Below are 25,773 nucleotides of genomic sequence, written 5' to 3'. Positions count from 1 at the left end.
TTTTGGGCTCAACTATCCCTTTAGTATGTATGGTAATTTAAATATACCCAAAATATGGCTTGCAGAATGGAAATCATGAATACTTGAGGGGACTGAACAAAATAAAACAAAAGGTTTGCTTGTTGTGTTTGTGTTAGGAGGAATACAGTGCAGAACAGATCCAGTGGTATCCAATAGTTCTGGAAGACTCTAATGGCTGTTTGGATCTGATCTCAGCACGGCCGTACGGTATTCTTCGCATCCTGGATGACCAGACTTGCCTTCCTCAAGTAACTTCACATTTCAGCTTCAAGCCAGAGATATTCAGTCAATATCTGTCGAACTCTTATACTACAGCTTAGTGACGGATTTAGAATTTTTGTGTCTAATGTGATGTTAAATATCAAACTTGAATTGTCACCAAAAAGACCTATTATTGATTCAAATGCAAATTGATTTTACACTAAAATTGATTTATGGGCCATCTTTGTCCACTGTTCTCTTTTCTTTGGCTCTCTCTCCCTCTTTTTTTTTGTTACAGGCCACAGACCACACATTCTTACAAAAATGTCACTATCACCATGGCAACAGTCCTTACTACACCAAGCCCAAAATTCCTCTGCCAGTGTTCACAATATATCACTATGCCGGAGCTGTCACGTACCAGGCAAGCCTGATCTGAGCATTCACAATTGTTTTTATTAATGCCATGTGATTGTCCTGATAATTCCAAGACAGTAAGAATCGCTCATTTTGTTTTTCCTCACCAGGTGCACAACTTTCTAAATAAAAATCATGACCAGTTTCGGCCTGAAGTATTAGAGCTTTTTGCCCGCAGTCGTTTACAGGTAAATTCATCTCATTTGTGTTCATGGAAGCTCACTTCAAACCACCCTCAGTGTTTTGTGACGTGTCAAGATTGCAAGAAACATAGTAATGTGTCCACTATTATATATTCATGAGACTGTCAACATATCCAGACAAAACAAAAGAGTTAGCAACAACTGATATCATTTATGCAAACTTTAGGTCTCATTAAGTTTTAAAGGATCAATGTTTGGTAACAAAGACCTGTAACAGGTAATAGGAGTGTGTTTTCTTGTCTGTGTAGATGGTGTCAGGTCTCTTCCGGAAGGTTCAGGAGCGTCACATCCAACAGAAAGAGCTAGGAAGAGCAAGAGGTTACAGGAGCCAGATGACAACGGTAGCTGCTCACTTCCAGCAGTCACTTCTAGAGCTCACCACTCGATTGGAGAGGTCGGCAATTGTCACAATTATGTATTTTGCATTATTTTCTATGAATGGGCTGCTGTATTTGTTGTACACAGGACATTTGGTATTGTCATTATTGTCATTCAGTTATGTAGTGGTCCATTGTGAGAATATGTACAGTACAGATGATTTGAGTCTGTCTATTTCTTCTTTCTGTTTTTTTTTTTTTTTAAGATGTAAAACTACATTCATACGATGTTTTAAGCCCAACTACGTTAAGGTAATTTAAGTTGACAAAATGGATATCATTCTGTGTATGAGATTCTCAAGCACAGCAGTATTGGTGGACCTCGGTTTGTTGTTTTTGTGTTGTTCCAGCTTCCAGGAATATTTGATGTAGACTACATGGCCACACAGCTGAGGCATGGAGGGATACTGGAGACCATTCACATACGAAAAGAGGGATTTCCGATTCGCATCCCCTTTGCTCTGTTCATGGAGAGGTAGCACACTATGATAGAATCTATCACATTAAAATACATTATTAGTGGCTTTATTATTATGAGACATAATAATAACTTGTATTGTGTAGGTTATTGAGTAGAAGACTGTTATTACTTTAATAAATGATTCAACTAGGTATCCAAAACAGCCTAGTGATCATCTAGCACCCACACAGCAACATTATAAAAACCAGAACACCTTAGCAACAGCATATCAATGTTAGCAATCGCCCAGAACACCCATGCAGTGAGTATTAATATATATATATATATATATATATATATATATATATATACATACATATATATTAGGCCTGTCAAATGATTAATCGCATCCAAAAATAAAAGTTTGTGTTTACATAATATATGTGGGTGCACTGTGTATAATTATTTTGTGTATATATATATAAATACACACACATGCTTGTATATATTTAAGAAATATTTTCATGTATATACTGTATATATAAATATTTTATATATAAATAGTATTTTTTTTCTTAAATATACATGCATGTGTGTGTATTTATATATATATACAAAATATACTGTACACAGTGCACCCACATATAGTATGTAAACACAAACTTTTATTTTGGATGCGATTAATCGTTTGACAGCCCTAATATACTGTATATAAATATATATATATATAAATATATATGTGCTTATTCTGTGAATTACAAGATTTTAGCAGTCATTAAAAACCTGTAAATATTTTTTAAGTTTTTATGTTTTTTTTTTAATGCATGTGTGTAAAAAAAACTGTTCCTATTGAAATATTTTGTAATATGTAATTTATTTCTGTGATTCTTAGCTGCTATATATATTTTTAAGTAATTGGAATTTATAAAATATTAAAGATCAAGGAAAATTGCTATAGTGAAAATATATAATTTTTTGAATATATTATACTGTATAATGTAATTATTTTTAAGTAGTTATGATCTGCTTTATAATATTATGCACTATCATATAAAGATACAGTTAAAAAAATCATAGAAACATCATAGAATTTCATATTTTATTAATCAAAACAAAAATGGGAACCCCGAGTGTAGATACATTAGAAAATAGGCAAAACTATACCTTCTCTTCCTCATAATTTCCTTCATTTTTTTGGCTCTATTTTCTAGCACTGTCTCTTTGTCTAATTTCAGGTATGGTGTGTTATTAGCCCAGAGATCAGAAACCCAGTCTTGTGAAGAGCAAGTGGTCACTTTACTGGAGACTGTAGGAGCAGAGGAAGGCCAGTACCAGCTTGGACTCACTAAGGTACAGTAATTTAACTCTTTCTCCCAGCCTGGGTTATTCTGACTCTAACTATCATTAAACTAAAGATCTCAACCTCAAATTAATGTGAACACACACAGGTGTTTATGAAGGAGATTCTGTTCCAGCGGGTGGAGGAAAAATGGAGTAGCACCCAAACATGGGCAGCAGTCACCATCCAGAGAAACATTCGTGGCTTCATCTGCCGAAGAAACTTCCGTTTCTTTAAACAAAAGGCTATCGTCCTCCAATCCCATATCAGGGGCCACCAAGCCCGGTATGTGCAGAGATTTCATATTTGATCAACAAATAAAATAATAATAATAAAATAGAAGTTAAAGTGAAACAATGGCACCCTCTTTCTGTTACAGAAAGTACTACAAGAAACTGAAACAGTCCTTCACTCAGTTCTGGGCAGCTATAATGATCACCCGAGACACCATTAAGAGACGTCATTGGAGAGTGAGAGCTTTTATCTTTCCCTCTATCTATCTGTAGTCTTTCTATTCTTCGACCTGTATGTATTGGAGTCTTCTTTACTTAATGTGCACATATACACATACACACGCTTCACTATTTCAGCTGTTTAGCTATGTGACCATTGCAAGGCAACCAAAACCACTTTATTAAAGTATGACAGCTAATGCGATACGGTAAATATCAGCCTCACTGTCCCATTCAAAAAAGAATGAATAGTTATATCAATCACAGAACTAATTAATGTTTTATATTTTGTTATCTACAGTTAGCCACAAGTGTCTCATTGATTACTGCTGGGCTTCCATTACATGTGAGATCAGAGTGTGCTCATGGGTACTCATGAGTAATAATTGAGTATTATATATTTTACTCTTTGGAAGGACTTTGAACCCATTTGTATGCTGAGTGAATTTATGAGATTGTGAAATTAAATGTATTACTGTTGAAATGGCACACATAGTTTTCTATTGCACAATTTCTATTGCACAGTCTCTATAGGAAAATAATTCAAATTTCATTTAAAGTTGAATATAAAAAAGTATGGTCCAAAGTTTTTTTTTCTTCGACAACAAAAAAAAAAAAAAAAGAATGCTTTTTTATCTCTAATTCATGTTGCATGTTTAGTCTCTCTAGTGCATCATGGGACATTTAAGAGTGTTTACAATTGTAACAAATGTCATGGTTAGGTGAGGTGAGCTCCACCCGCCTATTTGCCCTTTTATCTTTGATCCCAGATTGTCTCTCTACTTTTCCCTTACTTCTTTCTTTTTCTCATTTCTGCCAAGACCCACCTACGCGCCACTTCTTTTCTGTTCGGATTTCAAACAATTTCACAATTGAAAGAGCACTTTACATGGGGACTGCTACGTTTGTTTTAATATCACCCTAGGTAGGTAGTGGTTTAATATTTTAGATAGGTTTAATATTTATCCTATTACACATGCTAATAGCAAACAGAAAGATTAATGATACAGAGAGAATTCAGGGTGGTAAATAAGCATGTGATTTAAAATGTACTTTAAAATCTTTTAAATGTATGTCTGAAAGTTTCAGGTTGTTTTTTTTTTTTTTTTTGCTTTACTTCAAAAATTGTATTTACCTTTTTATTATTTTTATTTATTAGATTTACCTATGTTTGTTATTACGCTTCAAATTATTATTCTCCTAAGCATTTTTGTTTTGTTTTCAAGTACAAATATCTAAACATTCTTAAATCACGATCCATTTACTTGAGAAGCAAAATGATATAAGATATTAAGTCTCGTTTTCTGAAAAAATCAAGTTTATTTTATTTTTTTAAATAAGAAAAAATGTCTGCCAGTCGGGTCTTAATTCAAAGGGAAAACAAGGTTATTTTTCTGACCCCATTGGCAGATATTTTTTGTAGTTTTAAACATAAACTCAATTATTTTATAATTCATTCTCAATCATTCTTGTTAATTTGCTTCTCAAGTACAATGTTAATGTATCTTGACTAAAATTGTTTACATATTTGTGCTGGGAAACGAGACAAAAATCCTGTGGATGCCGTCTACTATTTTCAATATTGTAGAATAATAGTAAAGTTATTAAAACTATTAAACAACACAAATGGAAGCAATGTCAAAATATTTTGAGCTTTCTCAAATTCTATGATAGTTCTCAACACTATTTCAGTCTTCGTCAAGGACATCATGGGTACAAAACTCATAAATTATTTAATTAAAATAGTTACACATGCAGTCCGAAACTTTGATGGATTTTGTTATATTTATGATCCACTAAGTTATGTAACCTGCTACTTTCAGTTCTGTTTCCTTGTTACCCACCATTGTTTTATACAGTTTGGACTATGTCCTTCTGAGCTGTCATATACTCTGCTGTCAAATCACATTGTAGTAATTGTTATTTGGTGAATGGTGACTGGTTGACAAGTGATCCTCATTCAGTGGGTAAAGCAGCATTGTGTGGTTATATTTTTGCATATCCAATAGAAGCTTATTTAAGATAAAAAGGTAACTGGAAAAAGTAAAGAATATCTTGTGTCACACCACAGCATTCCCAGATTTATTCCTACAATATGTGCAAATCAGGCCTTCTTAAATGTGTTTGTTTTCTGCACTAATGGCAACAATGAACACAAAACAGAAAGGCCAATCAAACATAATGATAAAACTAAATGATAAGATAAAAAATGGGTTTGATGACTCGCATTTCATGTAATTCTTTTGTTTGGGGAGGAGCGTGTAAAGGGACGGTCTTCCTGGGGTATAAAAGGTGCCCAGCTGCTAAGAATAGTTCTGTTTACCTTTTAATACGATGCCGTGGACAGGTAACAGTATCAATGAGTGGAAAAGCTTTACAAAATTAATGTCTCATTTTTCAGTCAAGATGGAATGAAACACTACATGGTGAATGAACAGAGAGTAACTTAATGTTAAGTCTTTAAAAAAACTTTTTGTGTTTTGAATTTATTAGGAACATAGTGATAGACCCAGAGTGAAGGAAGCAGCAAAATCTACATATACTTCTTCAGAGATGGTGAGACTCTTTTCACTTTTGTTTTCTTTCGACTTCTGTGCTAAAGATCTCAGTTATAGAATAAAATACTATAATTTTCCTAAAGGATGTGGGAATATTGGAGATCCCGGCAGAACTGTCGGCCAGATTACGCAGTGCAGCAGGTGAGGTCCTTCTACTTAATAACCAATTAAAAAAAAAAGTATTGATTCAATTAAAGTATAGGTAATGTTAGTCAAAAAATTCTTTAACTCTCTAAAAAGGTTTCCATATTTATTTGTGTAAATGTGGCTAAAATTGATTGATGAAAAGCAACCTGTTCCATGTACCATGTAAAACTCAGTATGTTAAATTTGAACGGTGTTTAATGATTAAATTAATCAGCATCTTATGCATACCAAAGCTGGATTTATTTGAGCAAAATGCTTTAAATACGGCAATATTATGAAAATATTATTGCATTTTAAAATAACTCATGATTCTTTGATAAATAGGAAGTAATTATTTGTAACATTATAAATGTCTTAACTGTCATTTGGTCAATTTAATGCATCCTTGCTAAATAAAAGCATTCAGTTTTTTAAAAGAAATCTTACTGATCCACAACGGTTGAACTGGTGCCTATTTTAGACTAATCATTGACCATGTTCATATAAAGGTACTGAATGTAATTTAACTTCATTGCTTTTTGAAAAACAAAAGTGTTTTAGTGACTGATGATCAACATAAGTAAAACCAAAATGACATATTCGTATTCACATTTTACAATAATGCCTTTTAGGGCGTCCTCAAGGATCAGGGGTGACTGAAGTAGCTCTACCAAAGGTCAAAGCAGAACACAACCTCTCATTGCCTCAAGACATTGACAGACACCCTTTCTCCCAATATGCCAACACAGTCCTGAAGGTAAGCTGTTAATGTGAAGTTTAACCTGTTTAGAACTTGCAAAGTTCCTTTTTAGTTTTATAGTCTTCCACTTCATATACAATTGTCATATATGTGAATCTGTTTAATTAATTTGTTACATCAATTATCTGTTTTTCACTCCATTAGGACGGATGGTGCCAACAGCAGGGTTACCCACTTCAGAAGTCTTTGACATCTCTGGACCCTGATGATACCCGTACAGCTCTAGAAATCTATAAACTGGTCAGAACAATGTCTAAACACATCTTGACACATAAAGCAATGTGTTTTGCATCAGTATTTTAAATGGATCTTTTACCACAGAAGTTTAAACATAAACCTTTAACCGGGTATGAAATGTTTGAATTTAAATGAATCGTTCCTAATCTATGCTCTTCCTTAGATCCTGCGTTTCACAGGCGACTCAGATCTGATTGGCTGGCAAGAGCAGATGTTGGGGAACTACATTGTGGAGAAGAGCCAAATTCGGCCAAGCATAAGAGATGAGATTCTATCCCAACTGGTCTACCTCACTTGGGACGGGGATAAGGAGCAGAGTGTCCTGCGGGGCTGGTTGCTCCTGGCCTGCTGTCTGAGTGCCTTCACACCATCTCCTGCCCTGGAGAAACCCTTGCTCAAGTATGTCTTCAGTCATAGTGTCACAAACCCAAAATAGTGGTCTTTAGAATAGGACGATTTTTCTATTTCTATTGCTTGAAAAAAAAGAAAAAACTCACTTCAGGGATTGGTTCGCATTTATCATAATTTAACAGAAATTATATTAACACTTTTAGCCTGTATTAAAGCTACACTGTGTAACTCTTTTAGTTTATTCTTAGCTAAAAACACTTAGTTCTTTCAAAAATATTTGTGCTCATTAATGTATATTTACTTCGTTCAAGTAATAAAGTATTCTCGTGAGTGTATAATATGCCATTGAAAATACATACGGGTAAAGGGGTTCTAATGTCGGTCACCATGTTGCCCCTCCATCTTGAAAGTTCATTAGCCAAAGAGGGACAAACCCGTTAATTCAAGCTTCACCTTTCACGTTTACATTTGAGTTAACACTCATGGGCTAGGTCGAACTGGAAACCATGTTAATCTTGGACTACATTGGCCACCGTAGGAGTTAAAACGAAATCGGAATTGAGAGGAACAGAAACTAACATTGTCTGGATGGTGATATACCTTTTCACTGCTAGATGGGGGAAAAAATCACACAGTGTAGCTTTAAACTGAAATTTGCATGCATTTACAACTACATGTCTTCTAAAGTAGAAGGTTATTGACTTAAATCACTGCAGACTGATACAACGTTGCCATTGATTTATTATTCAAATGAACATTTCCGAAATAAACTGGATGGATTGTCCCATTGAAATATGATGGACTAAGAAAGTTAAATTCCATATTGATCAATACTATAATAAATAGTTGCAGAAAGAAGTAATTTGTTCATAATAAAAATATTGTGTTTTAATGATTGTCAGGTATGTGTCTGACCGGGGTCCAGGGGAGTACCGCTCCCTGTGCCAGCACAAGCTCCTCACATCCCTCCAGCTCCCCTCTCCTGCCTGCAGGCAGCACCCTCCGAGTCAACTTGAGTGGACAGCCAATCAGAGAAAGGGAAAGATGGTGGTGGAGGTCAACACTTTCATTGGTGAGGATTACAGTTTTTTTTGTTGTACTTATAACTGAAATAACTACCCAGTTGCACTGCTCATTCCAAGAGAGTAACTGATTCGAAATATGTTGTTTAACGTGTTGTGAAAGTATGGAGTTTATTTGATTTTAAATGTTTTTTGTTTTTTAGAGGAAAAGTTAACTGTGGAGGTGGAGTCTTGGACCACTGGGGAACAACTGGCTTCTTGGCTTCTTAGCAACAGGTAGATAAATGCCTTTTTTTTTGTGAGTGATTTCTTTTTTAAACAACCAGGTCATATTTCTCCCCAAATATTTTTTAACATGACGAAAAAAGGCCTATTTTGTACGACATTTAAGATATTTTGTATTGTGACAAAATAGTTTCTTTAAGTATTATACCATTCTGAAATGTTTAATCATATGAAACTCAGTATGTTAAAACTAATTCCAGATTCTGTGTTTCCTGACTTTGTTTGTTGAATATTTTTTTCATGTTTTTTTTTAAGCTTAGGTTTATTGAATCAGACTCTGTTCTGTTGATATAGTGCATGCTCAGATTTTCATACAACAAAATATTAATGTCATATTTCTTTCTGTCAGAGGTCTGACTGAAGCTACACAGGGTTGGTCTGTGTCTCTGTTGGCTGGGGAGAGCTGGACTGACCTGGCAGGCTGCGACTTTGTCATGGATCTCCTGGCTGGAGTGGAGGCTGATGTGCCCCTGGGTCACCCACCTGCTCAAGCAGATTACCTGTTTAGTGACACAAGCGACAGGTACGCCTCTGTGGGACTCGAAGCTGACAGTTCAATCAAAATTGTTTGTGAAATTCTAGTTTAATTCCTTCTATTAATCCATTTTCTCTTGTTGTCAGGATGGCGACCACAGACCTGGACGACTTTATACCACCTGCTCCCCTTATGCAGGCCCCTGGTCTCCCCTCCTTTGAAGCATCTCCATGGGACACCTATCAACCCTCTTCCACATCCCAGGGTGAGTGTCCAACCATTACTAGGAAACAGAGAGTAAGTTCTGAGTCATTGCTATGTTACATAGCTTTGCACAGGGACGATCAAAGAAATCAAAGTGAATGAAAGCTACTGTATGAGGGTTGGGAACTGGCTCACCCTGTAGAGTAAATAAAATGACTGTTTCACTCTGACATTATAAAGGACACTCCTGCAACAATCTTTCTTTTAGGATCTCGTGGTCGGCAGATGGATGCTTATGTTGATGATCTTTTTGATCCTGTGTTTGATCATGGTCCTCCGGTCAGTATTGTCCAGTTCAAAAACATAAATAATATTGTGCAGTTTTTAGTCACACTGACAGCTACTTTATGGTAACTGAACAGGTTTTCTATCTTTTCGATTTTAGAATTTGAAACCTATTACACTTACTTTAGTGTTATTTTTTATTCTTTACTTAAAATAAATGCTAATGAAGATTTTTTAGCTATATATAAATGTTTAAATAGATTTGTAATGGATTTTTTACATATTCATTTTACATTATTTTCAGAGATTTAGTTATAGATTTATAATAGGATAAATGGCAGGGATGAAAGCTCAAACGCATGTCATCTGCATAAGCACATTAGCTCAACCTGCCAGAGCACATAGGCTACATAAAAATATCATTCATTAAGCCAGCGAAGATTGCATAACTTTGGCACTTATTAACTCTGACATCTTCTTGTATTGCTTTTTATCTTTGGCCTAAGGACTTATTATCTTCATTTTATTGTTTTTTTATTGATAGGACTTTGAACGGATGGCAATGCTGAATCGCAGAATGAGAGGAGGAGGAGGTATGATGCCCAGCATGTACACCGGAGCAGGTAAAGTTTGTATATGTATTTAATTTGTGTTGTTTTGTGAGCATCTGATAGTCATGCTGATATTTAGAGAGATACAGTTAAAACAATTTTAAGCTAAGAAGGTTGCACAATTTACAACATTACACAATTTATATAGGCATTTTATAATATAATTATTTTTAAAAATGTTTATGTCACAGTCACGATTCAGTTTTGGTTTCATTCTTTATCCGTTTTACCACCTGTGTTCTTTTGTGGGAAGAAGGAGGCGAGAACTGGCGAACATTCAACAAGTTTAATAAAATAAATCAACAAATGCAAAAATGAAAGGATAAGCCAGCAGCCCCTCACGAACAACTGCTGGCTACACAAAACAGAAAATATGCTCTATCAACTATACAATGACAAAATGATTTATCTTGGCACTTGTATTTATTTTTTAGCTCTAAAGTTTAACCCTCTTGTTACCCATCATTTAGGAATGCCAATGAATCCTGCTATGGCTGGCTATGCTCCAATGATGCCAAACATGATGCAAGCTACCATGCCTATGATGCAGCCCATGCCACGTAAGCATCCCTGCTGCTCATGTTGTGCTTTTCTAATAGTATAATCTGTTAAATGTTTACCCTCTTCTTACTGCTTTTTTTGGACTTAGCTATGATGATGCCACAAGCCATGCCACAAGCCATGCCACAAGCCATGCCTGCTGCTGCACCGGCTATCAATACACAGCAAATGGCTTCTCAGCAGCAGGCCTTTATCAATCAACAGGCTCAGCTTCTTGTGAGTTCACCTCAAAGAACGAATATATATATATATATATATAAATTATAATGATTTCCTTTATCACATCACTGCTTTGGACCTACAGTAAAAAAGTATTTTTTCCCCTACAGGCTCAGCAGATGACCATGCAGGCAATGACACTGTCCCAGAAGCAACAGCAGGAAGAGATGCGAAAACGTGAGAAGGAGTCACAGAGAAATGTACCACGCCATCGACAGCGCTCTCCTCCACGTGAACGTTCACCTTCACGCTCCCGCTCACCCTCACCCAAACCCCGAAGCCGCCCCCAAGCAGAAAGAGCCATCCCTCAGACTGCGAAAAAAGCCCCAGAGCCGCCTCCAAAGCCCCGTAGCCCTGAGGTAAAGGAATGGTTTTGACCAGTGTCTGTTTTTACGATTACTGTATAGTATAGTAATTAACTGCTTCAGTTTCTTGTTTCTTAATGTTTTCTTTAATGCGCAGCCTATAACAGATGTGGATCTTAAGGCCCCGGAAGATCAAGGGTCCTTTCAAGAGAAGAGGAATTTTTTTCAAAAGATTGGTGAGTGGACAATGTCAAATCAAAATCTTTAAAATGGCTGAAATAAGTATCTTAACATAAGATTTTCACTATCTTTATGCATCTTAGGTACGTCAGAAGCCCGCCCAAAACCTGCGCCAAAGGTTGCTAAGCCACTGATATACGCCACTCCACCGCCGCTGTCCCAACCCAAATCACCTCCAGTAAAGACAGAAGGTCGATATTTGTTTTCTGCTTTTATATTTTCTTTACCTACAACAAGTGGTTCATTCTTTATTTATTTTTTTTTAAATATTCACATTTATGTAATTGTAATGTATTCTTTAGTATGTATTTAGGGCTGGTTGATAAAATGATAACAATAATTATCGACACAACATAGTTTTCCTATGTTAGATATGTGTTTGATATAATGTTTATGTACTATGTAAATAATGCTGCACAAGTGTGTTGCCAGTACCAATTTAGCTAGCTGAGCGTGAGCTTTGAGCAAATGCACTTAGTTTCTGACCATCACAGTCACTCGACCACTACACAGTGCTGTGAGATCCAGTGAAAACTTTTCCAGTTCAGTGGAGAGTTCTCCCATACAAACCACAAATCGAATGCCTCATGATTTAAACTAGTTTGTGATACTACATTTCTTTCAGTTACTGTTTTCATAACAAATAATACCATACAAACAATATTACTTTTTATCATGTTAGTGAGGTCCAATGTGTGGTTTTTACCTTTAGTTAATATGATCCAAATACTATGGACAAACAAATTTTACCCTATAAAATGAGGTTGTTACAATATTTACAAATGTTACTGTTTTTGTTAATCTAAAAAAAACAAGGAACTCCCACACACTATCCATACTTGCAAATGATTATCAAAATATTATTAGCAATGTTTCGGCATATGGATACACAGATATGCCTGATGAAGGTTATGACTGAAATGTTGTACTGTAAGTAATGATAGTGTGCTGGAGTTCCTTGTTTTTTTATTTATTTATTTTAAACTACCCATTTGGTCTTTTTTCACAGGCACCTATCACCTGCAGGTGTGCAATGGTGATTTGCCAATTGACTGTTTTTGTTAATAAAATTTAAAAAAAATTTGCACCCTAACTCAAGCTACTGTCAAACGTGCATTTTTAAGAGACAAAACATGAAATGTTATTTTGTGAAATGTTCACCGGTTTGAAAAGTGTCTTGTTCTGATGATGAAACCACAATTAACTGTATGGTTTCTGCAACTTTAACTCAGAAGCAAAAATCTCCCTTTAAACTTGAAATATAGTTTTGCCATTTATCGTGATATTCGATATTGACTGATATGAAACATGTTTTTGTGATAAATTTGTGTAGCCATCATCTAAAATGGTGTATCTGGATGCTAATAAACTCTTCTTCACACAGTGAAACCATTCCCAGAACCTCCTAAACATCAAGAACCTGAACCAGAATCTCCAGAACCCACATCTCCTAAACCAGAACCTACCAGCAACATTAGAGAGATCATTAAGCTGTACCAGAATCGGCCCACTCCAGAACCTAAAGCCTTTGAGCCTGTCAGGTGGGCCAAGAATTGACTCTAATTACTTTCCTTATTCATGTTCCTTGTCACATTATTGTGAAGCTATAACTTGCTCCACCTAGAGACCACTCTTCACAATCTAATCAATTCCCAATGGATAAAATCAAGTCCTGCCCTCATTTTTTTTTTTTTTTTTTATGGAAGCAAAATGGGCTGCAAACTGTGATTCACTTTGATTCACTCAGATCTGTTAATGAAAACTTGCATGATACTGTGTTGCTTTGATCACTTGGAGTAAATTACAGACTGTAAGAGGTGGAATAATGTGAACTTTGATCTTCACAGGGTTCCAGCCAAGCACTTTCTAAAGAAAAATGACCCCAAAGAAGAGGCACTGGCCATTCTTAAAGCTCAGGGACCTGTCACTAAAGAGAAGGTAGATGATACTGACGACAAGTGGCAAGCCATAAAGCAGTGTTGTCTTTAATTTCGGACCTTTTTGAGCTTTAGTTCAGTTTCATTCATTCAGTGAATCATTTATGCATTCTTGCTATAGAAACAGTGGAAAGAGATGCCTCCTCCGGCCCCTGAGTCCCATGGCCGTCGCACTATCTCCAGTGAAATGAAACAGAAGCAGCGTTCACTAGCTGATCTCTTCGGCTCGCAGCGCTCACAGGCTCTGCCTCGAGTTCTTGACCCCATCCCTCCTCCACCTCCCCAAATCCCTGACCCGCCACCGATGCCTGCACCTGAACTTAGTAAGTGATGTCACAAATTACATAATTAAATTGGATAAAATATTAAATTTACACTTTTAAAAGATTGAAACAATATCATTTCGTTTTATTTAATGACAATTAGTGCAATTAACTGAACATAGGTTCACATGGTTTATCCCCAGTATTCCAGGTGTAGATAAAACTTCCAATTTAAAAAGAAATATAGTTATATATAATAATCCAGATGTTTCTTGTTATATTTATTTATGAAAATCAAAATATTGTAGGTGTTAAAAAACTAATAATTTATTATGAATTGAAGAAAATGTATGTTTTTTCTTCATTATTTCCTTTATGTATTTGAAATGTTCCAGGTGTTGAGAAGTTTAGATTAAGAAAAATTCCAGGTGTTTCTTTTCCTTCGAAACATTTTCTAAACATTGTCTAATTGAAACATTACAGGTGCTGGAAAAACTGTATATTTCTTTCCAAAATGCTCAATTAATCTTTGCATCCTGTTAGTTTTTTTTTTATAAAATACACTGTTGTACACTTTTATAGCAATACTTTAATGTGCAACAAGCATATTCATATTTTAAAAACTTATAAGAGATCAGAAGGCACTGCGCATCAGGAATAAACTATATGAAAATTTGAGCAGGACTAGGCCGAGAGCTGTGGGCACGGTGCGAGGCCAGTGCTGCGAGTGTTAATTAGTGTCACCCACATGGTTTTATTATGTTTCGATGCGGCAGTTGTCCATGAGGGTTTTTGTATTTGTTTATTTTTGGATAACAGTTAGTTTGAACGTTCATCTGTTCCCGCCTCCTTCTTCCCTGAACAACTAACCTTGTTACAATAATCTTATGTACTAATTTCCCACCCTCTATTTGTTTCTAAAGATCAGTTCAGCCAGATGGCCGAGGAGGAGAGTGTTCGTTCCCAATTGCACAGATTCTCTGCCAGCGTCTACTTCTCCTACCCCAGTATGCCTGCCAAACTCTTCCTGCGCAAGGAGGTATTTATGTGACTTTGCATGACTGATGGCCTCCTACACAGTTATCACAGCTGTTTTAGCGCTACTTATGTGTATTCATTTTATTTGTGCTGTCTTGAACGCAGCTATTTTATCCCAGAGAAAAATTCAACAACCTATACATCCTTAATTTACTCTGCGAGCAGGTCAGTAACAAACAAGTTGTGTATAGAATTCAAAGTTTCAAAACTATTTAGTTTACATAAAATTCTGGGCCACACAGTATCCACTGTTTTTGTGAACTGCAGATCATGCGAGACACTTACTCGGATTCTTGTCTGAGGATTTCACGTGAGGAGCGGCGTAAAATGAAAGACCTGTTGGGTATGTCAGATGCATAATATTAAAGCCATACCAATCTAATAATAGTTCAAATAAGCTATTATGGATAACTGAACATGGTTTATTTGTGTTTCTTACTGTCTTTATCACCAGCGAGCTTCCATATCAGAACCAATATCAGTTCTCTAGATGATGATGCAATGAAGAAAAGAATTGTCATGGCAGCAAGAGACAACTGGACCAATTACTTTTCACGTCTCTTTAATGTGAAGGTGAACTAAAAACACTTGGCTTTTCTTACATAAATATGGAAACAGAAATTTGTTAAGCAGTCTGAAATGTGTTTGCATGTGTGCTTTAACAGCTGGGAAATGGAGATGCACAGGTTCTGGGAGTGTCTCATCGAGGAATCAGACTGCTAAAGGTGGCCAGAGCTTCAGGCATAAATCCCAAACACCTCAAACTGCTCCACAGCTACAGGTACAGAACATATTAGCAGATGGAAATGTCCTCAAATCATTCCTCAGATCATTTATTTACACTATTGTTCAAAAGTTTGGGGTCTCTTATGCTCACTAAGGCTGCATTTATTTGATAAAAAATACAGTAAAAAGTGTAATATTTTGAAATATTATTACAGTTTAAAATAACTGTTGTCTAGTATTTTACTATATTTTAAAATATAAGTTTTACCTGTGAGTGAAAAATTTTCAGTTACATGATCCTTCAGAAATCATTCTAATATGCTTATTTGGTGCTCAAGAAACATTTAGTTTTTTTATCAATCATGAAAATAGTTGTGTGGCTTAATCATTTTCTGGAAACCATGATACACTGTGATACGTTTTTGATAAATAAAAAGTTCAATAAATGTCTTTACTGTCACTTTCGATCAATTTAATGTGTTCTTGACGAACAAAAGTATTAATTTCTGACTGACCCCAAAGTCAAGTGTTGCAGTTTATGTAATCATATGTTTTTACTGTTCAGTTACTCACAGATGTTGTCGGTACAGCAGAAAGAGGCTGGAAAAGTTGTGATCACTATAAGTAATGAAGAATTGGAACTTCACTCCCAAAAGGCTTCACAGATCGCTGCTGTGATTCGTCTCTTCCTCATGGAGCTGATTAAGGTGCTCAGTTATTCATACTAGCCTCAACACCAATATAGCTGTAGTTTTTCACTTAAAGTCAACATAAAATGGCATAAAAGGTCTATCATCTATTGTCAATAGTTTAGCCATATAAAAAAGCACTACCAAGCAGCTTTCTTGAACCTGTTGTGAGACCTGAGTGGGAAATCTTTCGTCCTCACAGAAAATTTGTGATCATGTGGATTTGCTAACGTCGCCTGTGAAATTACTGAATTGTGAACCTTAATTTTCTCTGCAATCTTGAATAAATGTACCTGATTCTCCATTTGCAGAACTCAGACTATGTGATCGCTGTGAAGAGCTATGTAACAGATGACAGGAGCTTGCTGAGCTTTCGCAGAGGCGATGTCATCAAACTGTTAAACATGGATGGACTCAATGATGGTGAGAAGAGAACCTGAGAAAACCATTTGGGATCGTGGATCTCCATAAGCCTTTCCCAAAAACTACTATGTGTCATTTCTACTCCGTTAGCGACACAAACAGATTAGCAAAAACATATTCAAAATAAAATAGTTTTAAAACAGATTTCCCTGTCTTACATTGTTTAGAAAAGATATATTCCCTGCCCAAACTCATATCATCAGTTGAGCATAAAGTTTGTGCTCGAGTTTTCTAATTTGTTAACACACACAAAGGATACCATCAGATTCAAGCTGTATTAGTTAACATTAGTAATGAACTGTGAGCTAACATGAAACAACAATGAACAACTGTATTTTTAAATAAAGTTAACAAAGATTTACAGAACAAATACTGTAACTAATGTATTGCTCATGGTTAGTTCATGTTAGTTAATACATTACCTAAACTTAGCAAATGAGACCTTTTTGTAAACCGTTACCAGTGTATATCTCAGCTGACAGGGAAAGCTCTTAGAACTTTGGCTAACGTTCTGGCTTGGTTCTCTATGAATAAATGTTCTTCCAGTAATGTAAATACAAGATTAGTTCAAAGTTATCTAACCTTTAATAACGCTATCAAAACATTGGCACAAAACGTTAGTCAGTTAGTTAGTTAGACGTTAGTCAGTTAGTTAGTTAGACGTTAGTTAGATATTACTTGCAAAATTATCAAATAGAGAAAACATTACCTCTATATTTTCTCTAACATTCACATAACCAAGACATTTAAAAAAAAAAAAAAACATTTAAAAAAACTGGACTTTTGAAAAGTTTTAAGAACGCAATGAGAACGTTCGCAAAATGTTCTTAGAACACATTTTTGTTAGCTGTAAAAATGAATATCACTTATATTTGTATGTATATGATTGATTAAGTTGTACAGCACATAACATAAAAGATGTTTTTTGCAGGATGGATGTTTGGTTCCAGTGGGGGCCGTTCTGGACTCTTCCCGTTGGACGTCACTCAGCCTTGTGCCCCACCAGACTACCACAGCAACAACATGGAGCGGCAGCTTGAACGAAAAAAGAGTATGAGACTCACCGTCTCTTCCAATGGCCCCGTCACCAACATTCCTGTCAATGGCACTGTGACCAATGTACCTGCCAATGGCTCCCTCTCCAACATCCCTGTTGCCCGCTCCGTGGCTGCCAGCAGTGAATACAGTGTGGAGGTGGCATCCATCCACAGATCTGAATCAGAACGTCAGCATTATATCATGGCTGAGTTTGCTAGGAAGTTCTTCGCAGATTCTATCACCAGGTAAAGACCTCTGGAAATCAAACTTCAAACAGATGAAATTATCCACAAAATTGCTTTGCATCAAACTACACTGAACACTGACCTGTTTCTCTCTTTTCTCAGACCAAACATGAAAGACAAAAATCTAAATGAGATGGTGGGATTCACTCCAGTACGTATGCATCTCTTAGTCTCTCACTGTGAATATGCTGGTGTTTTATGAGTTTGTCTGATTGTTTTTGCTTGCTGTATTTTCTTTTATTAGAATCCCATTCAAGAATCGCTAATCCATTTCTCAGATAATGATCTCAATCGTCTGGGTTCTCAAAACTTCATGTGTAAGTGAACAAATGTTATCACAGACATAATGTAAACTCACCCATTATAACAGCATACATTTTGTCAAAGTCAGTGGGTCTCCTAAAATAAAATCAGCACCTCAAAGAGCAAAGGGGTCTTGTATATCACCCTGTAGGGGTTTATTTTTTGCGATAGTGACAGACTAAATGTGTATTATTCCACTTTTTACATTGGTATTTAAATTAGTTATATATATATATATATATATATATATATATATATATATATATATGTGTGTGTGTGTGTGTGTGTGTATAAATTAAAAAAAATAAATTTATATAGGCTATAAGATAAAATAAAATAAAAACAATTGTTTGCCTGCAAAAGCAGTCATTTTATTTTGTTGTCATTATACCAAAATATTTGATAGCAGATTGACCAATCAGAATAAAGTATAATAAAGAGTATAAAGAAATAAAGAGAACAAGTATCTGACCCAACGATCTCTTTGTAGTTATTATGCAGTTTATGTTGGATCAGCCTATGAAGAAAAATCAGACAGAGAGTGACTGTGTGAACTTCATTTTGCAGGTGAGCTTTCCCTCTAAATGTAGAGCATATTTATTTGAGAGGTATTGTGAATTTGTGCATCTGTAACATGACAACTTGTTTTGGTTTAGCTGGGAAAAGAGAAGGAGTTCCTCAGGGATGAGATCTACTGTCAGGTCATCAAGCAGACCACCAAACACCCAGTCAAGTGAGTGATATTGTGTGTACACTATCGTTCAAACGTGTGTATTGACATATTAAATTAATCAAAAGTGACAGTAAAGACATTTAGGTTTCACTTTATTTGGATGGTCCATTTAATACATTCATTTGACTATAAGTAACGTTGCACCTACATCTCTACTAACTCTCACTAGAGTGTTAGTAGAGTATTAGTAGACTGGTAGGGTTAGGGATAGAATAAGTTGACATGTAGTTGCAAAGTTACTTATAGTCCGTAGATTGTCTGTTGGAGGAGCCTCACAATAAAGTGTTATCAGATATTAAGCAGCAGACAGTCTAATAATACTCTAATGACATTTAGTTGACATGTAGTTGCAAAGTTACTTATTGTTAACAGAATTTTCAAAAGGGACCATCAAAATAAAGTGTTACCGACATTTATAGTGTTACAAAAGGTTTCTATTTCAAATAAATGCGTTCTATTTATTAATGAATCCTAAAAAAGTTTTCACACAAACTATTTAGCGAATAATAAAATGAAGTTATGTTTCACATCAGCATATTAGAATGATTTCTGAAGGATCATGTGACACTGAAGACTGGAGTAATGATGCTGAAAATTCAGCTTTTCCATCAGAGGAATAAATTACCTTTTTAAATACATTAAAATAGACAACACAATTGTAATAATATTTCACAATGTTGATAGGCATAAAGAGGCTCTTTACAGGAACGTGAACTTTTGAATAGTAGTTTATATTGTTTTCTGATTTTGTAGCGAGAACTGCTCCCGTGGCTGGCGTTTGTTCAGTCTGGTGACTGGATTCTTCCCCTGTTCCAACACTCTCCTTTCGTATTGCACCCGCCACCTGGAGAACATCATTCAGGATGCCAACCACCCGTTTCAAGGTACGGTATCCACTTCTAACATCTTATTCTGTATTTACTTGCTTTAATGACCCCCACCAATATAAGCCAAGTTTACTCTCACATGGATTTTACTATACAATCTTATTAGAAAGTCATTTAAACCTGTTTGTATGTACACAAAAATAGCAGAGAATGTGATTCTGTGCATATAATATTTGTGTCTAGAACTGGCAAATGTGTGTGCAATGAATCTCAGACGATCACTCAGTTTTGGAGGACGCAGGCACATCCCTTCACATTCAGAGATGGAGGCCATTTTGGTAAGTGAAGAGTGAAATGTTGAGCAGAGAATGTAAATAGAATGTGAAATTGTTTCTTTTACCACAATATCTAAATCACATGCAGGCTATGAGGAGCTGTCGTCGGCTGCCCATCGCGCTGCCTGATGGAACCGAATTTCCCTGCAAGATTCACAGCTTTAGTGTAAGTGAGGCCCCCTCTTTCCAGTTTTTTTTATTTAAAGATTATGTAGTGTCTACATGTAGCGCTATTATGCTTTTCTATAGGTTGCATTTGAGGTGTTACAAGAGTTTTGCGCTGAGATGGGTGTCATAAATACAGCAGAAGTGAAGGAATTTTCCATCTATGCTACTAAAAAAGGGGGTAAGATGTCACTCTTCTACACATGAATCAGTTTATGCTTTCACACTGTTCTCACAATTAATTAATCACTTTCTTTAGATGATGTGTCACGCCCAATTCACTCTGATGAGTATCTATTTGACTTCCTGCTGGATGATGGCTCGATCTCCCTCTCCTTTCGTCGCATAATATGGAAACAGCCACTCCAGTTCAGCAATGATCTTTACCTGGGGTTCCACTACCAGCTGGTACAAAGTCTCTTTTGAATTCATTTTTACGTGAAACATTACAGTTTTCCTGTTTAACAGTAATGAATATTCAAGATTACAAAATACAATAAATATGAAATATACCTGTCAAACGTTAAATATACTGTAATATATCTATGAAATATATTAATATTAGTTTTCTATTTTTATACATTTTTAAAAATGTCCTTTATTACTATAATGGTAAAGCTAAATTTTCAGGATCATTACTATGATGCTTCAGAAATCATTTGAATATGCTGATTTGTTGCTCAAAGAAACATTTATTGTTATTATTATCAATGTTGAAAACAGTTTTTCCTGCTATACATTTTTGTGGAAACAACGATACCATTCAAACATTGTGGTAAGATAAAAAAAGAGAGATAAATTAGTACTTTTATTAAGGCGAGACACCCCAGGTGAATAGGGTAAAGAAAACACTAATAAATATCACCATACTTCACCAGTTATATAACATTATATGATAACATTAATAATTGCAAACATTTTTTGTATTACATGTTTTCAGTAATGTTATGTTTAAATATGCAAATTATTAAATATGCACTCATTTGCATACATTTACAGGTTAGGAATTAAATGTTGTATAAAATCAGGAAAAACATATATGAACAAACCCCTTTTTTAAAAACTTTTAGTATATATAAGAATAAAACTGTTTGGTGTATGTAAGTGTTACTGAAGTAGAGATTTCTGGAGGAAAAACTCATTTTGAGAAAACAGCCTTTAAAGATATATACTGTAATTAAAATCTACAGACGCAAATAGATAAAGTGCTCTAAAAGATACAGTTAAAAGTATAGTTTGGATGTTTTATGTCCACTAGTCTGAAAAAAAAAAAAAAAAAAAACACTTTATGAAAAGCCAAAAATGCTAAAATCTCTAAACTGACTGATGCACAAAAAACACTGTTTTTGCCTGTAGTGCTTAGCCTTAATAAAGTATGCATTCAATTGATCAAAAGTGACAGTGAATACATTTATAATGTTCCTACTAAATGCTTTAATACATTTAATAAATAAATGCTTTTCATTGAACTTTCTATTCATCAAAGAATCCTAAAAAAAAGAATCACAATTTCCACAAAAATATTAAGCAGCACAACTGTTTTCAACGCTGATAATGATAATAAAAAATGTTTCTTGAGCACCAAATCAGCATATTATCAAGGATCATGTGACTGAAGATCTGAAAATTCGGCATTGCCAACACAGAAATAAATTACATTTTAAAAGTTCACATGTTTTTAGTGTACTTTTGATCAAATAAATGAAACCTAAGTTCAAATACATCTCATTATTATGTTTGATGGATGCCGGTTATATGTATTTTTAGTTTGTGACCAATTACCTGCAAGGGAGGGTGTTGCTGCCCATGAACAGCTCTACAATCTATCAGCTGGTGGCAGAGTTGACCGCTCTCCAACACCTTGCGCATGGACTGACTGATCTACCATCCAAGTAATTTTATATATCTCAAGCGATGTGATGTATTATGCCTAAAATTATAAATGAAACGTAGTCATTTCAGCTAACTAGAATCATTGTTTTAAATCTGACACTCTTGACACAATGTAATGGTAATCAATGTTCAAACATCAGCTCTGAGGTAAAGCAGTACCTTCCCCGGAAGGATGGGCTCAACTCCAGCGATGAAAGGCTTCTTGCTACAATACGGGCACAGTTTTCTACCTTAGGCCCCCTCAGCCCTCTTGATGCTAAAGCCCGCTTTATCAGTAAGTGAGCAAACCTGTCTTAAAGGAAATAGGCTCATTTTACAACTCACCCAGAGTTAAACAGTTGGGTTTTCGAATCCATCCAGCCGATTTTCTGATATTTAGAAGAATATCAGTAACCAGACAGTTTCTGAACCCATTGACTTCCATATGGAAGTCAATGAGACCAGAAACTGTCTGTTTACTGAAGTAAATGGGTTTAGAAACTGTCTGGTTACTGATATTCTTCTAAATATCAGAAAATCGGCTGGATGGATTCGAAAACGGTAAAACTCAACTGTTTAACTATGAGGGAGTTGTTAAATGAGCCTATTTCCAAAAAAAGTGGAGTATCCCTTTAATGTTCCCATTCCATTTACTGATTTTACATCTGTATTTCATATTTTCCAAACAAACTCTTTTAACTTTCCAGAAACTGTCAGTTCGCTACCTTTCTATGGATTTGATATATTCACTGCTCAGAAAGTAAGTCATCACAGCTGCCCCTCTCCTTCGCTGATCGCTGTCAACCATGAAGTTATCACGATCATTGATCCCAAATCACAGGTATCTGACACTCAGTATTCCCATAATGCTTTGATCATCATTGTGTGTTTGCATTGTGTCCATGCTCGACAATGACTAAACTATCACAAACTTCACAGAACGCATGTTTGACAGTGTCTCTAGAGGATGTGCAGTCCTTGCGCTCAATCCGTCCCAAAAAAGACAAGCTGCAATCAGTTGAGATCATATTTAGTGGCCAAACTCAACCTAGGACTCTCAGCTTCAATCTAAAGCAGGTATGCATGTCATGGATATATACATATTGTTATTTTCAAAGAGCTGGAAGTGTTTATTTAATGAGATTGCTCTTGTTTTTGATCTCTCATTTCTCCCAGGCAAAAGAACTATGCCATACCATTGCTGTGATTATAGAAGAGGTGGTGAAACCCTCCTACAGCAGCATGTCCAGTCGGGCTGGGACCCCATTTTAAACAACCGACAAATGCAAACGTCACCTAATATCCCATGACTTACCCTGAGTTCAAATATGTCTCCTGCCATATATTATTATAGACATTATATTTCATAAATATGTAGAAAAGTTTACATAAGATCAAAGCAAATTCTTACCAAGTGTTTAATTAAAGTCCCCGTGAACCGGAAGTTGCAAACGATTTTTCTCCAGTGCAGTGACGTATTTCCAAGTGAAACGGAATATTGAACAGAGGGCAGGATTTTACTCTAGCGCTCCTCCTCTCCATCTCTCGCTCATAGCAAACTAACGGTTTGAGGGGAGTGGTTAAGCGTTTCCCCACCCAAACTGTGAAGCCTACGTCATCAGAAAAAGAAACCGTTCCAGACCGGAAGTAACTTTTCAGATTTTGATTAAAGATTACTAAGGTAAAACATTTTTTTAATATATATTCACTTGCACGGATTAATTGTTCACCACAAGACTAGTAATATGCGCTAACAAAGTAAATAGGTTCAATTTTGATTTCACGGGGACTTTAATTATATCCAGGGTAATCAACAAGGGATCTGTAAAAATACTAGGGGTTTGCAGCGATGTAAACAGCATAAATACATTTTTTGGAATGAAAATTAATAATTTGGTAAGCATTATTTAATGTAGTAATTTTTTTATTTTATTTTTTGTATTAAAAAAAATGTTTAATTTGGTAATCTTAGAATGTATACCACCAAATGATTTGTGATTATATTTATTATAACCTGTCTGACCTGTTTTGTATATGTGTTAAAATTATGTTTAATTATTAACGTCCAATTAAAATAAAATGTTTTAGTGAGTATAGAAATGTATCTATTTAAAGTGTATTTTTCATTCTTTTTCAATAAAAATCATTCATATGTCCTCTTCAGAAAACCGAGAAACATTATCATTCCATTTGTGTGCAGATAAACATTTAAAGAGCACTATTTATCAATATGCATTTATTATAAACAACACATGACACTGAAGATTTAATATTCAGGGTAACTACGTCAAACAGAGGCTCCGCCCTTTGAGTCACACCGCGGCAAGTCACTGACGTCCAGGTCCAGTTCCCCCTCGCTGGACTTAAAGGGTTAGTTCACCCAAAAATGAAAATTCTGTCAGTATTTACTCACCCTCATGTTGTTCCAACCCCGTAAGACCTTCGTTCATCTTCGGAAAACGAATTAAGATATTTAAGATATTAAAATCGCTCCTGCATACAGTCCATAGGCTTCTTGAGGGACTGGCTCTTGCTGTCCCCGAAAAGTCATAAAAGACATCGTTAAAATAGTCCAAGTGACTACAGGGGCTCAATCTTAAGTTTATCAAACGCCGAGAACACTTTTGTGCGCAAAAAAACAACAAAAATAACGACTTTATTTCAACTATTCGTTTATTTCTCCCTCTGCGCGAGTCAGCTAACTAGTTTAATAGCGTAAGCTTCTGTTTTTGTACGTCACACGCATCACACACACATGACCAGCGTCGACCAATAGTGAGCCTACGTGTGACGTAGCTCTACGCAATCACACTACGTTAACGGACTATAGGCTTATGGAGAAGGAAGTGAATAGTTGAAATAAAGTCGTTATTTTTGTTGTTTTTTTGCGCACAAAAGTGTTCTCGTCGTTTGATAAACTTAAGATTGAGCCCCTGTAGTCACTTGGACTATTTTAACGATGTCTTCAATTACTTTTCGAGGACAGCAAGAGCCAGTCCCTCAAGAAGCCTATGGACTGTATGCAGGAGCGATTTTAATATCCTAAATATCTTAATTTGTGTTCCGAAGATGAACGAAGGTCTTACGGGGTTGGAACAACATGAGGGTGAGTAAATACTGACAGAATTTTCATTTTTGGGTGAACTAACCCTTTAATGGGTGGAGCAAGATGGCTCAACTAAACCCTAACCCAACACATAACCTAAAGCCCTATAGACACCTCTTTATACGGCTCTGCCTCTGACAAAACCCAAAGCCGTTGAAACATATTAATATTTAACGGCTCTGACAAAACCCTATCGTAACATAACTCCACCCATTAGGTCCACAGAGGTGGAGCTTTACTCTACCAGGTCAAGATCCGTCCAGGGAGGAGAGGGGTGGGGGGGCTGGACGTCATATGGCACTGCAGTGAGCACCATTTGACTTCCCGTAGTACTGACCAATCACAAAAGACAAAACAAAACAAATCCCGCCTCTCGTATAACACTGACCAATCAGATTCCACTACATCGTCCCTGCACAAACAG

General features: G+C 35.8%; 1 protein-coding gene across 1 annotated transcript in view; it reads left to right on the top strand.

The window, feature by feature from the left end:
* Positions 1 to 23,664, top strand: part of myo15b (myosin XVB) — a 29,556-nt gene extending 5,892 nt beyond the window's left edge. Inside the window, 51 exon segments of the mRNA XM_089122290.1 lie at positions 138 to 269; positions 521 to 667; positions 670 to 711; positions 714 to 827; positions 1,091 to 1,236; positions 1,426 to 1,471; positions 1,570 to 1,694; positions 2,855 to 2,969; positions 3,068 to 3,243; positions 3,338 to 3,428; positions 5,904 to 5,966; positions 6,052 to 6,109; positions 6,727 to 6,851; positions 6,999 to 7,094; positions 7,255 to 7,490; positions 8,345 to 8,514; positions 8,668 to 8,740; positions 9,099 to 9,272; positions 9,371 to 9,489; positions 9,697 to 9,767; positions 10,258 to 10,336; positions 10,795 to 10,884; positions 10,974 to 11,101; positions 11,215 to 11,463; positions 11,567 to 11,645; positions 11,733 to 11,840; positions 13,034 to 13,190; positions 13,497 to 13,587; positions 13,708 to 13,909; positions 14,773 to 14,888; positions 14,993 to 15,052; positions 15,155 to 15,230; positions 15,342 to 15,460; positions 15,553 to 15,668; positions 16,179 to 16,320; positions 16,614 to 16,725; positions 17,657 to 18,008; positions 18,111 to 18,159; positions 18,253 to 18,325; positions 18,802 to 18,878; positions 18,968 to 19,044; positions 19,798 to 19,928; positions 20,115 to 20,209; positions 20,295 to 20,372; positions 20,456 to 20,552; positions 20,631 to 20,779; positions 22,139 to 22,263; positions 22,405 to 22,538; positions 22,951 to 23,084; positions 23,183 to 23,320; positions 23,420 to 23,664. Coding sequence (XP_088978416.1) covers positions 138 to 269; positions 521 to 667; positions 670 to 711; positions 714 to 827; positions 1,091 to 1,236; positions 1,426 to 1,471; positions 1,570 to 1,694; positions 2,855 to 2,969; positions 3,068 to 3,243; positions 3,338 to 3,428; positions 5,904 to 5,966; positions 6,052 to 6,109; positions 6,727 to 6,851; positions 6,999 to 7,094; positions 7,255 to 7,490; positions 8,345 to 8,514; positions 8,668 to 8,740; positions 9,099 to 9,272; positions 9,371 to 9,489; positions 9,697 to 9,767; positions 10,258 to 10,336; positions 10,795 to 10,884; positions 10,974 to 11,101; positions 11,215 to 11,463; positions 11,567 to 11,645; positions 11,733 to 11,840; positions 13,034 to 13,190; positions 13,497 to 13,587; positions 13,708 to 13,909; positions 14,773 to 14,888; positions 14,993 to 15,052; positions 15,155 to 15,230; positions 15,342 to 15,460; positions 15,553 to 15,668; positions 16,179 to 16,320; positions 16,614 to 16,725; positions 17,657 to 18,008; positions 18,111 to 18,159; positions 18,253 to 18,325; positions 18,802 to 18,878; positions 18,968 to 19,044; positions 19,798 to 19,928; positions 20,115 to 20,209; positions 20,295 to 20,372; positions 20,456 to 20,552; positions 20,631 to 20,779; positions 22,139 to 22,263; positions 22,405 to 22,538; positions 22,951 to 23,084; positions 23,183 to 23,320; positions 23,420 to 23,515 — 6,048 coding nt within the window. The 3' untranslated portion in view covers positions 23,516 to 23,664.
* The last annotated feature ends 2,109 nt before the right edge of the window (positions 23,665 to 25,773 follow it).

Source organism: Pimephales promelas, chromosome 17 (assembly GCF_988280905.1).
Source record: "Pimephales promelas chromosome 17, fPimPro1.hap1.1, whole genome shotgun sequence".
NCBI lineage: Eukaryota > Metazoa > Chordata > Actinopteri > Cypriniformes > Leuciscidae > Pimephales > Pimephales promelas.
Note: the sequence above shows the minus strand (reverse complement) of the source record. Positions and strands in the feature narration are given on the sequence as shown.